Source organism: Bombina bombina, chromosome 6, assembly GCF_027579735.1.
Source record: "Bombina bombina isolate aBomBom1 chromosome 6, aBomBom1.pri, whole genome shotgun sequence".
Taxonomy (NCBI): domain Eukaryota; kingdom Metazoa; phylum Chordata; class Amphibia; order Anura; family Bombinatoridae; genus Bombina; species Bombina bombina.
This window is the reverse complement of record NC_069504.1, coordinates 728,193,924-728,212,304: the sequence shown is the minus strand read 5'-3', so window position 1 is coordinate 728,212,304 and position 18,381 is coordinate 728,193,924. Positions and strand designations below refer to the sequence as shown.

At 37.2% G+C, this 18,381-nt stretch overlaps 1 protein-coding gene across 1 annotated transcript in view; it reads left to right on the top strand.

The window, feature by feature from the left end:
* NXNL1 (nucleoredoxin like 1) overlaps positions 1 to 14,038 on the top strand; it is a 158,161-nt gene extending 144,123 nt beyond the window's left edge. The window contains exons 2-3 of the mRNA XM_053717934.1: positions 7,354 to 7,745; positions 13,495 to 14,038. Coding sequence (XP_053573909.1) covers positions 7,354 to 7,745; positions 13,495 to 13,825 — 723 coding nt within the window. The 3' untranslated portion in view covers positions 13,826 to 14,038. The remainder of the gene's footprint in view (positions 1 to 7,353; positions 7,746 to 13,494) is intronic.
* Positions 14,039 to 18,381: the final 4,343 nt, after the last annotated feature.

Here is an 18,381-nt window from a genome sequence, read left to right as displayed (position 1 = left end):
CAGCAGCGGTTCAATCGGAACACCTTACCGCAACCGGAAGTGAGTCACACTCTCACCAGCTTCACTTTTCCTCCTCACGCTGTCAGACGAACATCTCCCCAACTCTATCCTCAGACTAAGGTATCAAGCAGCTCATTTGGGACTGAAGTTGGTAAGCACATTCACGGTAATCTTCTAAGTTTCCCAGCTCTCTACTCTGATATTCGTGACTGAATCACCAATTACTCTCAGTGCTTCGCTTAAACTTCATGGATGAATGAATGACTCTTGTATATATTTTATTCCGGTGTGAGTGTGTGAAGATTGTTTGCGTTACATGCTTTTAACCCTCTAACAATGATATAGGGTTTATGCTGCACAAAAGACTATTTCGTATTCAGCGAGTTAGCAGAGATCTAAATCTGCAAACTAAGGCCTAGATTTGGAGTTCGGCGGTAGCCGTCAAAACCAGCGTTAGAGGCTCCTAACGCTGGTTTTGGCCGCCCGCTGGTATTTGGAGTCAGTCAGGAAAGGGTCTAACGCTCACTTTGCAGCCGCGACTTTTCCATACCGCAGATCCCCCTACGCCATTTGCGTATCCTATCTTTTCAATGGGATCTTTCTAACTCCGGTATTTAGAGTCGTTTCTGAAGTGAGCGTTAGAGCTCTAACGACAAAACTCCAGCCGCCTGAAAAAAGCAGGAGTTAAGAGCTTTCTGGGCTAACGCCGGTTCATAAAGCTCTTAACTACTGTACCCTAAAGTACACTAACACCCATAAACTACCTATGTACCCCTAAACCGAGCTCCCCCCACATCGCCGCCACTCGATAAAAAATTTTAACCCCTAATCTGCCGACCGCCACCTACGTTATACTTATGTACCCCTAATCTGCTGCCCCTAACCCCGCCGACCCCTGTATTACATTTATTAACCCCTAACCTGCCCCCCACAACGTCGCCGCCAGCTACTTAAAATAATTAACCCCTAATCTTCCGACCGCAAAGCGCCGCCACCTACGTTATCCCTATGTACCCCTAATCTGCTACCCCTAACACCGCCGACCCCTATATTATATTGATTAACCCCTAATCTGCCCCCCTCAACGTCGCCGACACCTGCCTACACTTATTAACCCCTAATCTGCCGAGCGGACCTGAGCGCTACTATAATAAAGTTATTAACCCCTAACCCGCCTCACTAACCCTATAATAAATAGTATTAACCCCCTAATCTGCCCTCCCTAACATCGCCGACACCTACCTTCAATTATTAACCCCTAATCTGCCGAGCGGAGCTCACCGCTATTCTAATAAATGTATTAACCCCTAAAGCTAAGTCTAACCCTAACACTAACACCCCCCTAACTTAAATATAATTTACATCTAACGAAATAAATTAACTCTTATTAAATAAATGATTCCTATTTAAAGCTAAATACTTACCTGTAAAATAAATCCTAATATAACTACAATATAAATTATAATTATATTATAGCTATTTTAGGATTAATATTTATTTTACAGGCAACTTTGTAATTATTTTAACCAGGTACAATAGCTATTAAATAGTTAAGAACTATTTAATAGTTACCTAGTTAAAATAATAACAAATTTACCTGTAAAATAAATCCTAACCTAAGATATAATTAAACCTAACACTACCCTATCAATAAAATAATTAAATAAACTACCTACAATTACCTACAATTAACCTAACACTACACTATCAATAAATTAATTAAACACAATTCCTACAAATAAATACAATTAAATAAACTAGCTAAAGTACAAAAAATAAAAAAGAACTAAGTTACAAAAAATAAAAAAATATTTACAAACATAAGAAAAATATTACAACAATTTTCAACTAATTACACCTACTCTAAGCCCCCTAATAAAATAACAAAGCCCCCCAAAATAAGAAATTCCCTACCCTATTCTAAATTAAAAAAGTTACAAGCTCTTTTACCTTACCAGCCCTGAACAGGGCCCTTTGCGGGGCATGCCCCAAGAATTTCAGCTCTTTTGCCTGTAAAAGAATAAATACAATACCCCCCCCCAACATTACAACCCACCACCCACATACCCCTAATCTAACCCAAACCCCCCTTAAATAAACCTAACACTAAGCCCCTGAAGATCTTCCTACCTTGTCTTCACCATCCAGGTATCACCGATCCGTCCTGGCTCCAACATCTTCATCCAACCCAAGCGGGGGTTGGCGATCCATCATCCGGTGCTGAAGAGGTCCAGAAGAGGCTCCAAAGTCTTCCTCCTATCCGGCAAGAAGAGGACATCCGGACCGGCAAACATCTTCTCCAAGCGGCATCTTCGATCTTCTTCCATCCGGTGCGGAGTGGGTCCATCTTGAAGCAGGCAACGCGGATCCATCCTCTTCTTCCGTTGTCTCCCGACTAATGACGGTTCCTTTAAGGGACGTCATCCAAGATGGCGTCCCTCGAATTCCGATTGGCTGATAGGATTCTATCAGCCAATCGGAATTAAGGTAGGAATTTTCTGATTGGCTGATGGAATCAGCCAATCAGAATCAAGTTCAATCCGATTGGCTGATCCAATCAGCCAATCAGATTGAGCTCGCATTCTATTGGCTGATCGGAACAGCCAATAGAATGCGAGCTCAATCTGATTGGCTGATTGGATCAGCCAATCGGATTGAACTTGATTCTGATTGGCTGATTCCATCAGCCAATCAGAAAATTCCTACCTTAATTCCGATTGGCTGATAGAATCCTATCAGCCAATCGGAATTCGAGGGACGCCATCTTGGATGACGTCCCTTAAAGGAACCGTCATTAGTCGGGAGACATCGGAAGAAGAGGATGGATCCGCGTCGCCTGCTTCAAGATGGACCCGCTCCGCACCGGATGGAAGAAGATCGAAGATGCCGCTTGGAGAAGATGTTTGCCGGTCCGGATGTCCTCTTCTTGCCGGATAGGAGGAAGACTTTGGAGCCTCTTCTGGACCTCTTCAGCACCGGATGATGGATCGCCAACCCCCGCTTGGGTTGGATGAAGATGTTGGAGCCAGGACGGATCGGTGATACCTGGATGGTGAAGACAAGGTAGGAAGATCTTCAGGGGCTTAGTGTTAGGTTTATTTAAGGGGGGTTTGGGTTAGATTAGGGGTATGTGGGTGGTGGGTTGTAATGTTGGGGGGGTATTGTATTTATTCTTTTACAGGCAAAAGAGCTGAAATTCTTGGGGCATGCCCCGCAAAGGGCCCTGTTCAGGGCTGGTAAGGTAAAAGAGCTTGTAACTTTTTTAATTTAGAATAGGGTAGGGAATTTTTTATTTTGGGGGGCTTTGTTATTTTATTAGGGGGCTTAGAGTAGGTGTAATTAGTTTAAAATTGTTGTAATATTTTTCTTATGTTTGTAAATATTTTTTTATTTTTTGTAACTTAGTTCTTTTTTATTTTTTGTACTTTAGCTAGTTTATTTAATTGTATTTATTTGTAGGAATTGTGTTTAATTAATTTATTGATAGTGTAGTGTTAGGTTAATTGTAGGTAATTGTAGGTAGTTTATTTAATTATTTTATTGATAGGGTAGTGTTAGGTTTAATTATATCTTAGGTTAGGATTTATTTTACAGGTAAATTTGTTATTATTTTAACTAGGTAACTATTAAATAGTTCTTATCTATTTAATAGCTATTGTACCTAGTTAAAATAAATACCAAGTTGCCTGTAAAATAAATATTAATCCTAAAATAGCTATAATATAATTATAATTTATATTGTAGCTATATTAGGATTTATTTTACAGGTAAGTATTTAGCTTTAAATAGGAATCATTTATTTAATAAGAGTTAATTTATTTCGTTAGATGTAAATTATATTTAATTTAGGGGGGTGTTAGTGTTAGGGTTAGACTTAGCTTTAGGGGTTAATACATTTATTAGAATAGCGGTGAGCTCCGCTCGGCAGATTAGGGGTTAATAATTGAAGTTAGGTGTCGGCGATGTTAGGGAGGGCAGATTAGGGGTTAATACTATTTATTATAGGGTTAGTGAGGCGGATTAGGGGTTAATAACTTTATTATAGTAGCGCTCAAGTCCGCTCGGCAGATTAGGGGTTAATAAGTGTAGGCAGGTGTCGGCGATGTTGAGGGGGGCAGATTAGGGGTTAATAAATATAATATAGGGGTCGGCGATGTTAGGGCAGCAGATTAGGGGTACATAGGGATAACGTAGGTTGCGGCGGTTTACGGAGCGGCAGATTAGGGGTTAAAAAAATATGCAGGGGTCAGCGATAGCGGGGGCGGCAGATTAGGGGTTAATAAGTGTAAGGTTAGGGGTGTTTAGACTCGGGGTACATGTTAGGGTGTTAGGTGCAGACGTAGGAAGTGTTTCCCCATAGGAAACAATGGGGCTGCGTTAGGAGCTGAACGCTGCTTTTTTGCAGGTGTTAGGTTTTTTTTCAGCTCAAACAGCCCCATTGTTTCCTATGGGGGAATCGTGCACGAGCACGTTTTTGAGGCTGGCCGCGTCCGTAAGCAACTCTGGTATCGAGAGTTGCATTTGCGGTACAAATGCTCTACGCTCCTTTTTTGGAGCCTAACGCAGCATTTGTTTGAACTCTCGATACCAGAGTTAATTTTATGGTGCGGCCAGAAAAAAGCCCGCGGAGCGTTAACAGCCCTTTTACCGCCAAACTCCAAATCTAGGCCTAACACTGCTCATAGAAAGTCTGTGTATTGATGCACGCTTGCTTTATCTATATTCAGTGTCATTTATTTAACTGTTCCAACGACTAAAAAGCTCACAGTTACTGATCTTAGTAAAATCAATTACTTTGCTAAGACAAATAACACAAGAGCAACAAAAGCAATTTTACATTGGTCAGAGCATTACACAACCAAACCCCCAAAATAAAAACCTAACTAAAAAACCTAAGCTCCCCATTTCCTTGAAATAGGCATTTGGATGGGCATTGCCCTTAAAAGGGCATTTAGCTCTATTGCTGCCCAAACCCTAATCCAAAACTAAAACCCTCCCAATAAACCCTTCAAAACTGTAAGTGGATCTTCAGGGTTAGTGTTATTTTTTTTAAGGGTTTATTGGGTGGGTTTTAGTTTTAGATTAGGGTTTGGGCAGCAATAGAGCTAAATGTTCTTTTAAGGGCAATGCCCATCCAAATGCCCTTTTCAGGGCAATGGGGAGCTTAGATTTTTTTAGTTAGGTTTTTATTTGGGGGTTTGGTTCTGTGGGTGGTGGGTTTTACTGTTGGGGGGGTGTTTGTATTTTTTTTACAGGTAAAAGAGCTTATTTCTTTGGGGCAATGCCCCGCAAAAGGCCCTTTTAAGGGCTATTGGTAGTTTAGTTTAGGCTAGGGTTTTTTTTTATTTTGCGGGGGCTTTTTTATTTTGATAGGGATATTAGATTAGGTGTAATTAGTTTAAATATCTGACAATGTCTTTTTTTATTTTGTGTAATTTAGTGGGGTTTTTTTTCCGTAATTTAGGTAATTGTATTTAATTTAGGTAATTTATTTAATTGTAGTGTAAGGTTAGGTGTAAGTGTAACTTGGGTTAGGTTTTATTTTACAGGTAAATTTATATTTATTTTAGCTAGGTAGTTAGTAAATAGTTAATAACTATTTACTAACTATTCTACCTAGTTAAAATAAATACAAACTTCCCTGTAAAATAAAAATAAAACCTAAGCTAGCCACAATGTAACTATTAGTTATATTGTAGCTAGCTTAGGGTTTATTTTATAGGTAAGTATTTAGTTTTAAATAGGAATTATTTAGGTAATGATAGGAATTTTTATTTATATTTATTTTAATTATATTTAAGTTAGGGGGTGTTAGGGTTAGACTTAGGTTAAGGGGTTAATAACTTTAGTATAGTGGCGGCGACTTTGGGGGCGGCAGATTAGGGGTTAATAACTGTAATGTAGGTTGCGCCAATGTTAGGGGCGGCAGATTAGGGGTTAATAATATTTAACTAGTGTTTGCGAGGCGGGAGTGCGGTGGTTTAGGGGTTAATATGTTCTAGTGGCGGCGATGTCGAAAGCGGCAGATTAGGGGTTAATAATTTTATTTTAGTGTTTGCGAGGGCCTTGGTTTAGGGGTTAATAGGTAGTTTATGGGTGTTAGTGTACTTTTTAACACTTTAGTTATGAGTTTTATGCTACAGCTTTGTAGCGTAAAACTCATAACTACTGATTTTAGAATGCGTTACGAATCTTGCGGGATAGGCTGTACCGCTCACTTTTTGGCCTCCAAAAAAAAGCTTGTAATACTGGCGCTATGGAAGTCCCATTGAAAAAAGACTTTACGAAAATTGCGTAAGTTAATTTGCGGTACGGCCAAAAAAGTGTGCGGGACAGCTGTACCTACAAGTCTCGTAATAGCAGCGGTAGTGAAAAAGCAGCATTATGAGCCTTAACGCTGCTTTTTTTACTCATAACGCAATACTCGTAATCTAGCCGTATGTTAATTGCAAAAACACCCACTAGCGTTGAGCCTTAATGTATTTAGACCATAATTTAAAGTAATAGTAAATGCTAGCGTTTGTGAAACACTAGGATTTACTAGTGGAACAAATAAAGGGGACTTTCAGTTCCTTTATTTGTGTGAAGCGTTCGCCGCACTGAGCTCCTCAGGCAGCCCACGGCAGAATTTTTTTTGCTGTGAGGTGACGTTTTCACCTCTTAGCCAATAGCCGTGAAGACCAGCTGCCACTATGCCGGATAGCTAGAATGCTATTGGCTAAGATCACCTCTGAGCAAAATAGCATTCAAAATAGCATTCTGTCATGGGCTGACTGACGCTCTCAGCACAGTGAATGCTTCAGACAAATAAAGGAACTTTTAGCATGAAGAATTTTATGCTTCATGACTGAAAGTCCCCTTTACTTGTTTCACTGGTAAATTCTAGCTTTCCACTTTAAGACAATATAATTTTGTGTCATTTCAGTGTGTTTTGCCCATGAACAAAACCATTGCTTAATTTAAAAAATGTCTTCAGGTACTTGGTAATAAGTCAAAAAGGGCAGTTCTTTGAGGTGCTAAATTTTATAACTGAAAAATGGACCTGAAAATATGTTGCTGAGTATCTATAAATTGGTTTGTCATCACCAGAAACAGAACTGTCCCAACTATAGGTCACTATAGGTCATTAGAAAATGATTTATTGTAATCACATTGACACTGAACGCTCTCACTGTGGGCCATTTTCATGTAGAAAGATTTTCATTGAGCCCTAGGCCATTTTTAACATTGAAAAAAAGAATTCAGATGGGATTAATACTCCTCCGCATATATTTTCTAATCTTGTTAAAACGATTAATTAGCAATTTAGTAAAGCAAGATTTTTTTCATTGTAAAGATTGTTTCTTGTTACAGATGTACTGGTGTCCACATAAAAGGGAGAAATTACAAGTTCACCAAGGACTGGCTAACATTAATATGGCAGACCTCTTCGTAGGTAAAGTGTTGGTGAAAAATAACCGCGACCAGGATGAATTGGACACAGAACGGGAAGTGTGGCAGCGTCTGGAAAACCGAGTTGTCCTTTTGTACTTTAGTGAATCTGGAAGTTCTAAGTGCCAGGAGTTTGCTCCTCTTCTAAAGGATTTTTTCGTAAAGCTGACCGATGAATTCTATGTGAATCGATCAGCCCAGTTAGTCTTAATTTACGTATCCAGAGATGAAAGTGAAGAGGAACAAGATGATTTTCTGAAGGACATGCCTAAGCGCTGGCTTTTTTTACCCTATGAGGATGAAGAGTTTAGAAGGTAACCAAAGGGAACATGCCTTAACCAAAGTATATATATTTTTTATCAGTTATAATACTACAAATGACTATTAATTTGTTATTAACACTTTTCATAATTAAATATTCTCATACACTAAGGCCTTGTTAATTAATGCTAGAGCATTTATGTGGTTGCTAGGAGATTAGTATTTCGAGGTTAAAGGGACATAATTGTGGAATAACAAAAATGTTCTAATGCAGAGTTCTTCAAACTATTTTTCCCAAGACCCAGTGCAGTGATAACACTCACTTTCACAATTCTATTTTTATGCTGAGTCTGAAAATTTCTGAAGTAATATCCAACAAGATAGATGCAATTTTTTTGCAGTGATTGTGATGTGTGCATACTTTATTCCTGATTGTATTCAAACTTGTAATCAGACACACTCTCATACAACACACACACTGCACACTCTCATACAACACATACACCACACTCTCTAATACAACACACACACCACACACTCTCATACAACACACACACTCTCATATAATACATACACCACACACTCTCATACAACACACACACCACACACTCTCATACAACACACACACTCTCATATAATACACACACACCACACTCTCATACAACAAACACACCACACACACTCTCATATAATACACACCACACACACTCTCATATAACACAAACACACACACCACATACACTCTCATATAATACACACACCACACACACTGTCATATAACACACACACCACACACACTCTCATATAACACACACCACACACACTCTCATATAACACACACCACACACACTCACATATAATACACACACCACACACACTCTCATATAACACACCACACACTCTAATATAACACACACACAAACCACACTCTCATAAAACACACACACACTCTCATATAAAACACACACCAAACACACTATCATATAACACACACACCACACTCTCATACAACACACACACCACACACTCCCATATAACACAAACACACCACACTCTCATACAACATACACACCAAACATACTCTCATATAACACACACACATACCACACAGTCTCTCATATAACACATATACACACCAAACGCACTCTCATATAACACACTCTCATAAAACACACACACCACACACTCTTATACAACACACACCAAACACACTCTCATATAACACACACACACTCATACACCACACACACTCTCATATAACACACACACACTCTCATACAACACACACACACACCACACACTCTCATACCACACACTCATACACCACACATATTCTCATATAACACACACACCACACACACTCTCATACAGCACACACACACTCTCATACAGCACTCACACACTCATACAATACACAGCACACTCTCATACAACACACACACCACACACAGTACAACACACACACTACAACACACACACTACATCACACACAAGTCACAACCCAGTAAACCTTGGTGTTGCGACCCAGCAATGGGTCCAGACCCGTGGTTTGAAGAACCCAGCTCTAATGTGTAAAATCATTTTATTATTGTTCAAATGACTTAGCATAATTATGTTTAGCCCCTGCAAAGCATTGGCATAGCAAAATATATCAAATGGAGATTCTAATGGAAAATAGCATTGTCTAATTCATATATATATATAAAAATGTTTACAAGATACATGTCACTAGCAAATTTCAATGCATAGCTGGGTATATAGGAGTTATATCAAATAGCCTGTGTCCACAGCAGTAAGGAGAACTGCCCTTATCACTATTAACATTCAATGTACATTCCTGATATCCGGGTGCATCAGTATGACGCTTGCTCATTAGGCTGTGGGGCGTCAGAATAAATTGCCCTGCAGCACTGGAAACTTCCTAATCAAGCAGCTGTGAGCCTGTGCAGCTGAATGGTAGGGATGGGCGAATGTGTAAATTTCTGAATTCGAATGTTATTACCGAAATTCGAATTACAAATCCAAATGTTGATACGAATGAATATTCTTAAAAATTCTATAATCTAATGCTATTTAGAGTTTTCGAATGTCACTTTCAAATTCGAATGTTTACAATTAGATCGAATGCCCATTCGAAATGTCAAATTTAACATTCTATTTAACAAATACTATTCAGAAGTTCAATAGTTCATGTGGTAGGGAATCTAGTAAATTGATACATAATAGATACAAATATATCAATTTGTTTCTATTTCAATCGAATATTGCATAATTTGAATATTACATTTAAAGAAAGCATTATAGAAATACTATTACAAATATATAAATTTGAATTTTTCAAAACAAATATTTTCTAATGTAATCGTAAAATTTGAAACCGAATGTTAGAATGTTATGTAAAGATTCGAAATTCGATTTGAACGAACGAATGTGCTCAAATTCGTTTCATTTTTCAAATGTTGCGAAACATTCGCCCATCCCTACTGAATGGGTGGGGATAGCACTGAGGAAGAGCAAAGCAGAGCAGCAGAGACAGGCTGAGTAGGCAGTATGGATATATATGTCTCCATATGAGATGTGTCTATTATGCTGGTTTTAATGTTGCCAGAGTCAGAAACAATTGTAAAAATGTAAATGTGCATGGATTCATTAAATCTTGGAATAGAAACATATTTACAATATACATATACTGGCAACAAATGCTTCTAGTAAAAGTTATCACTGTTTTATTGTTAATATTTTTATCTGCACGTGCATGTGACTTATAGCTATATATTCTCAGTGCACCGTGCTGCAGCTGCTCAGAGAGCCAGTGGGGCTTGTATCATGTCAGCAATTATGCAAATTGAGTCCTTACCAGATGATACAAGCTCCTTAGGCTCTCTGAGTAAGTGCTGTGTATAAAATACTGGTGCACAGAGCATACTTAAAGGGACAGTAAAGTCATAATTAGACATTCATGATTTAGACAGAGCATACGCTTTAAAATAACTTTCCAATTTGATTCTATTATTTAATTTGCTTCCTTCTCTTGTTCTCCTTTGCTGAAAGGTTTATCTAGGAAAGCTCAGGAGCAGCAAAGAACCTAGGTTCTAGCTGCTGATTGGTGGCTGCATATATTTACAGATTGTCATTGGCTTACCCATGTGTTCAGTTAGAAACCTGTAGTGCATTGCTGCTCCTTCAACAAATGATACCAAGAGAATGAAGCAAATTTAATAATATAAGTAAACTGGAAAGTTGTTTAAAATTGTATGTTCTACCTAAATCATGAAAGAAAAATTTTGGGTTTCATGTCCCTTTAAGTACACTCTTGAAACAGCTATAGCTGCAAAAATTCTTATATTAAAAACTCAAATGCAACCATGTGCATACCAATTTTGGCTGGAATGTGCCTTTAAAATTAATTTATTGTAACATTATTTTATTTGGCCCATAAAAGGGCCTTTTTAAAAATGTTAAATATTAGTGAATAACCACAACATATGCTCTGTTAGGGATATTTTAAATCTGGTGTAAAAAAAATGAATTCTTTACTAATCAGAACAAAATATTAACGCTTACTCCTTCCAGCTACTCTACCTAGTGGCAATACAGCTTAAAGGGACAGTATACTGTAAAATAGTTTTTCCCTTAATGTGTTTACAATTGCTTTTTTTACCAACTGCAGAGTAAAAAAATGTATGAAAATTAGCTTTTTAAGGTTTATTTCTGTATATTAAAGCTCGGATTTTGTGTTTTGAAGCCACAGCCTAATAAAATAGGTTGAGCTTGTAGGTATAATCAGATCTCATTACTGTATCACATATACCTGCTTCTTTATCTTATATCTGTCCTTAAAACAATCACCAATACTTTGAGAGAACAATGGAAAATCAACATTTTACTACCTTATCTCTGCTTTATAACACTGGGAGTGTAATTTCTTCTGCTGGCTGTGTTTACAAAGCCTATCTATAGCTGGTACGCGCGGCCACAAACTTTCAGAATAGGTGGGGATACCACATGCTAAATTAACAATTTCAAATGCCAATATAAGGGTAAAGGAGCTACTTGTAAACAATTTAATACACTCCAGCAGGTAAAGTGGATCATTGGGAACAAATTAAAGGGGAGAAAATTTTTGAGTAAACTGTCCCTTTAATTGCAGTTATCTTTACAAGAGTATATATTATTTTTTTTTACAGCTGCCAAACTGAACAAAGCAGGGGATTGGCAGAGTAGTACGGCTGCCACTGCTGATTGGCTTATCTTATCAGTTCTTTCCTGCTTGAGACCAATGCGCAGTGAGAAAATTATCATTTGCAAAATGAAATTACAGGAAAGAAAATCTTAAAAATAATGAAATTACATTACATTTTTACTAGATATAATTTAACATTTATGGCAAATTAAATTTTGAGTTTTATGTTCATTTAAGTTCAGAGATTAAGTTTATAGTCGGTTTATGATTTTGCAGTTATTATGTTAATATTTGTGTTATACCAATTTTTAGAAATACTGTACTGAGAAATGTTGGATTATTTACATGTAAAAATTCAGTACCAATAATAAATTGACTTTACAGTTAAAATAACATAAACAAGAATGTAATATTACATATTACTTGCATATAACACCAACTATAGAGCAGCAATGCACTATTGGGAACTAGCGTGTGATTATTGGCTACATACCGAGGGCAAGAGGCAGAACTATCATTGGTGCAGCAGGTACAGTAACACCAGGGCCCAAGTAGCAGCCAGTCTATACATGGCCATGTGCAGAATTTGTACAAGGAGCCTTTTATTAGTGTATGTTGCTGTCTTATCTTTCCTCAAAATTATGTATTTTATTACTATTGCTTACTGCAAAAAAAAATGTTTGCACCAGAGGCCACTGTTAAGTAGGTCTGCTACTGACAATGCCTCTTATCATTGGCTCACCATATGTGTTCTGCTAGGTTCCAGTAATGCACTACTTCCCTTGAGCTGATTTTAACTATGTATTTAAAGGGACATTATACACTAATTTTTTCTTTGCAAAGTTGATTTTTTTTTAAAATGTATAGTTTTGCTTATTTTTAATAAATAACTTTGCTCTGATTTTCAGACTCCTAACCAAGCCCCAAAATTTTAGGAGAATACATCAGCTACCTTCTCCAGCTTGCTCCTGATTGTGTAAAGGGTCTTTTCATATGCAAAAGAAGGGGGAGGGGGGAGGGTCTTATTTCCCACTTTCAGTGGGCTTTCCGGCTACCTTTTCAACAGAGCTAAACTGAGAGCTTCTAAGTAAGTTTTTAAACAGTTTTATACTGGATTTTTATATCTGTGCATCTTATTCTTTATACTAGTGTCTATTACATGCAGTTATATGAAAATGGATGTATACTGTCCCTTTAAACACATAATTATATGCAAACAATAGTGCAATAAGAAAATGCTCTAACACATTAGATCATTTTCTTTTTGAACTTTTTGTCCCTTTAATAGCAGTGATCTATTGCATTAGTTACTCCCAACTGACCTGCATTCTGCGGGATTGTCACAGGTTGGGAGGTATGTCCCACTGTCCTGCCTGCAGCTCCTAGGTATCCCGGTTTTAAAAGACTGGCCAAGCCCTGCATAAGCCCTGCCCAAACCCCGCCCAGACACACCCACAGGTCTTCTGGACACTCCCATGAACCAAATGTATCCCTGGCCATCCACATGCAACTTTGACCCTTCCATGTGTGGTCATGCCCACAAATTACTGGAGGGCCATTGGCCACAAGCTTTTAACTTCCCACAGGACCTCAGTAAGAGTATTATTCATCTTTTTCAGGGAACTTGAAGCCCACTTTTCTGTGTCGGATGTTCCCACCCTTGTTGTCCTCAAACCTTCAGGGCAAGTGATCTCTCCCAATGCTGTGGAGGAAGTGGTCAGGTTGGGAACTCTCTGTTTTAAGAATTGGCAAGAGGTCTCGGAAATCATTGACCGAAATTTCCTGTTACCAGAATTCACTGATGACATTGCTTCCAGAAGTGTTAGTGACCCAATCCGTCGGCTTAAGTACAAAGTGGAAAGCACCAATAAGAAGAAAGACAGGGTATCAAAGTATGATGAAGAGGAAGGCGGTGGTGGAGAGGGAGGTGGGGACACTGGATTCTTCTGATCACATCTGTATAGAAATCATACATCAGTGAATGTCATTGTTTTATGAACTTGAGAAAACCCAGCTGTTTAATTATATATATATGTGTATTTTTTTACATTGCAAAGGAGGTCTTTAACCTTTGTTAAAGTGACATGAAATTCAAACTATATTCTAGATATAATGATATATTTTCAAAGAAAAGATTATACTGAGACTAATATACAGATGTATTTTTTTTTAAATTAAATTAGCTGTTAAAATATTAAAGAAATAATTGTAAAAATGTAGGTCATTTCCATTGGTGGTCTTAATCATTTTCAGCTGGTCATACGTTGTTAAAATGTCTGTTGCTAAAAATAACACCGTTCATTAGTTTACAAAGGAACATGAAACATCATTTTTTTCTTTCATGATTCAAATAGAGCATGTGATTTTAAATAACGTTCTAATTTACTTCTATTATTATTTTTTCTTCATTCTCTTGGTGTCTTTTGTTCAAAAGCAGGGGCGTATGCTTAGTAGCTGGCCCATTTCTGGAGCACTATCTGGCAGCAGTTTTGGAAGAATGTTATTCATTAGATGGCAGCACTATTTCCTGTCATGTAGTGCTCAAAATGTCTACCTAGGTATCTCTTCAATCATGAATATCAGAGAACAAAGAAATTTTGATAATAGAGGTAAATTTGAACCTTTTTTAAAAATTGTATGCTCTGTCTGAATCACAAAAGAAAATTGTTTGGGTTTCATATCCCTTTAAAGCCACATGTTACCCATATGCTGCATATAAGTAAAAAGCTTACTAGAAATATTACATGAACACATCCGTGAAAAAAAAGGAAGATATTTTGCCTCATAATTTCGAATTATTAAGATGTGAATGCAGCCATTTCCGTGCAAGCCTTCAGGCTCGCCGGAAACAAAAGTTAAGAAGCAGCGGTCTTAAGACCGCTGCTCCTTAACTTAACCGCCATCTCTGAGGTGGCAGATAGCAAACGTCCAGATCGGATATGATCAGGATGATTGATACCCCCTGTTAGCGGCTGATTGGGAGCTGCCATGTTGTAACTTAGGTTACCTTCTCTTCTGTGGCCAGTTAGGGGCAGTTATAAATAGGTCACTAGAGTTTGCAGCTAATGGCTGTGTGGAATATAACAGTGTTCTGCACTTCTATTTCTAACAGGAACTGAAAACATCACAATTTCAGAATGGAATTACAGGAAAAGGGGACAAAATAAATAATGAAAGTATATTGCAGAGGTTTTTTTTATATATATATATATGGTTTATAATTTTATATTACCATCTTAAAGTGTTTAATGTCCCTTTAAACCTTTTCTTTCTTACACTTATAAAATGTGTAAAGGAGACATGGCCCTTAAAACTACTATTTCTCCTTTTGTTTTTTATAAAAACACAATCTGTCTGTTTCTTCAGTCCTCATTTTCAATTGTTTTAAGACTTTAAAAAGCAAGTACTAAAAGATGTATAATATATTCATCTAATACAGATTTCTTGAAGCATTGATCATTTTGTTGTAATTATTGTTATAAATGACAAATAAAGAAATAAAGAAATGTTAACGTCTGGTGGTAATAATTGCTGTTATGTGTTAATTGGTACAATTTCTAGCATGCACATTATCAATATATTCTCACAGTGGCTTATATTTATAATATAATGCAGTCTTAATATTATATGAGAAAATATTCTGGTCTTAAGGCTTATTTATCAAAATCATTATTTAATACAAGGTTCTGAAAATGTAGCCCAAGAGATATACCAATGCCTACTGCTAATGGGGTTATTTATTTACTGAATAAGTTTATTGGACAATATTCACTCCTGGCCTTTGTGGAACCATTATGTGTGCTACTTGCTCCCTAAAGAGGCCAAAAAGTCTTTAAAATGCTGCAAATCAAATACTCAGTTTAGGCAATTTGCAGCATTTCGAAAACCCACTTTATAGATTTTGCTTTTTAGTTTTGGTGAGCATGAGACCGTTTTTTACACAATAGCAAAAGGTGTTTAGTGCCCCTTTAAACTAGTATACAACTTGAGGGGAGCTGCCCTCTATTCACAGTTTCCACAAGTGATCATTCATAACCACAAGACATAGGTACAGATGATCAAAAGTTCTCCAGCACGAAAAGAAATTAAAGTTTAGAATTCATAGGGCTGAACTCACTGAATTCTCTAAGAAAAAGGGGCGAAACCTGGAAGTCCCAGAGAAAATAGAGCTGACTCCCATATTTAGGTTATGAAGCTAACTGAAATAGAGAAACTCACAGGGGAGAGTGCAGCAAATACAATTAAACTTAAATGTTTTCTTTACAATTTAACTTGTATTTGCTTCTAGTTTAGTATACATTACATTTCTGACAGTTAAATCAATGTGTTGTGAATTTTGAGCAAACGTCACTGGCATACTGTTGACGAGATAATTCAGTGAGACCTACAGGTGTAAAATGATTAGAGAATATCATGAAAGTTATAAGAGAGATTGAGACACACCCCGGGAACTCTCCTGTTCAGCCCAGAGAGCTCACTTGTCCCTCTTGTTTCTGAAACTGTTAGGCTCTTTTCACATAGAACAAATACAAAGTGCAAAACAGTTTGTAAAAGATACACAGAAATATACAAAGTATGATCCTTTTTTTATTATTATTACATAGAGGCTTTCAACGCATAATCAGAATTTGTAAAATGACAATCCTAACTACACTGCTGTATACAGAACAAAACCTATTGAGTGCAGTGATGCTGAAGCTTCCCACTGCTGGATATTTGCTTATTTTTAGGATTCAAAGTAATCTTGCTTGCCTGTCCCTTCCTGCTAACACTGGCACTATACTTCCTGCTGGAACCTCAGTTCTTTTCACAGCCATAGTGGTTGTGTTTGCCAATTCCTTCCAGCTACCTCATCTGACATTGTAAAATAAAAGATATTCTATTTTTTCATTTGTTTGTATAAAATATTACAATGCTTATATTCTAGCAGAATGTCCCGCCTATGCTTCATCCTGTAAAAAGTTTAAAAAGTATCGGCAGATACTTTCCATAGTAATGAAATTGTGTTACTATATAATAAAAAACCAGAAGATAATAAAAGACTTCATGGTGCAAATGCGTTGCAGCAGATCCAAAGAAAGAGTTTCCATATCATCTGAAGGACACAATGCTAAGATTGAAGCAGAACATACTATATAGCACTAGATCTTTGCACAAATGAGAAATAATGGCATGTCACTTAAATGATGGTAAAATGTCTTTATAGACCTTGAAACAGAGGTATGAGCATTATTCTTGATAGTTGTTCTTCCATCCATAGATTTCAATAGAACAAATATTAAAGGGACATGAAACCCTACATTTTTCTTTTATGATTCAGATAGAGAATACAATTGTAAACAACATTCCATTTGAATTCTATTATCTAATTTGCTTCATTCTTTAGGTATCCTTAGTTGAAGCAATAGGAATGCACATGAGGGAGCCAATTGCACGAGGCATCTATGTGTAGCCTTCAGTCAGCAGCAACTGGACCTTTTTAGATATGCTTTTCAATGCAGGATATCAAAAGAATGAAGCAAATGAGATAATAGAAGTACATTGGAAAGTTGTTTAAAATGTCATGCTTTTTTGAATCATGAAAGAAAAACGTTGGGTTTCATATCCCTTTAACATTTGAATATTAAAGGGATAGTAAAGTCCAACTACAACAACTTTATAATTTACTTATATCATCAAACTTGCTTTGGTTTCTTGGTATTATTAGTTGAGAGCTAAACCTAGGTAGTCTCATATGCTAATTTGTAAGCCCTTGCAGGCCACCTCTTATCTGAATGCTTTTGACAGTTTTCCACAGCTAAAGGGCGTTAGTTCATGTGTTTCATATAAATAACATTGTGCTCATGCACATGGAGTTATTTAAGAGTTGGCACTAATTGCCTGAAATGCAAGTCTGTGAAAAGATCTGAGATAAGGAGGCAGTCAGCAAAGGCTTAGATTCAAGGTAATTACAGAGGTAAAAAGTATATTTCTATAACAGTGTTGGTTATGCAAAACTGGTGAATGGTAAATATGGGGGGATTATCTTTTAAAACAATAACATTTTTGGTGTTTATTATCCCTTTAAACACATTGATTCCCATAGATATACATTGAAAAGTGAATATTATGGGCCAGATTGCAAGTGGTGTGCTAAATATCGCTTTCTTGAAAGTGGTATTAGCACTCCACTTAGTAATACCAGCACACGCTAATTTGCACTGGAATTACAAGTTGAAAGCAATGCGAACGCAAGCTAGTGTTCACATTGCTGGGAAGCATTACTCTCATGAGAGCATACTTCAATAGGCTCAAATGAGAGCCTCGTTCTCATGTCGTGGGACACGGCATGAGAACTTATGCAGCGCAGGGGGTAAGTAGCGCAGCGATCACAGCAATTTGTAAATTTATATGTATATAATTAAATACATATATATTTATGTGTTTGTGTACATACACATATCTATACTATAATCGCGTTTGTAACACGTCCGTCGCCAGTTGCGCATGCATCTTCAAAGGAATGT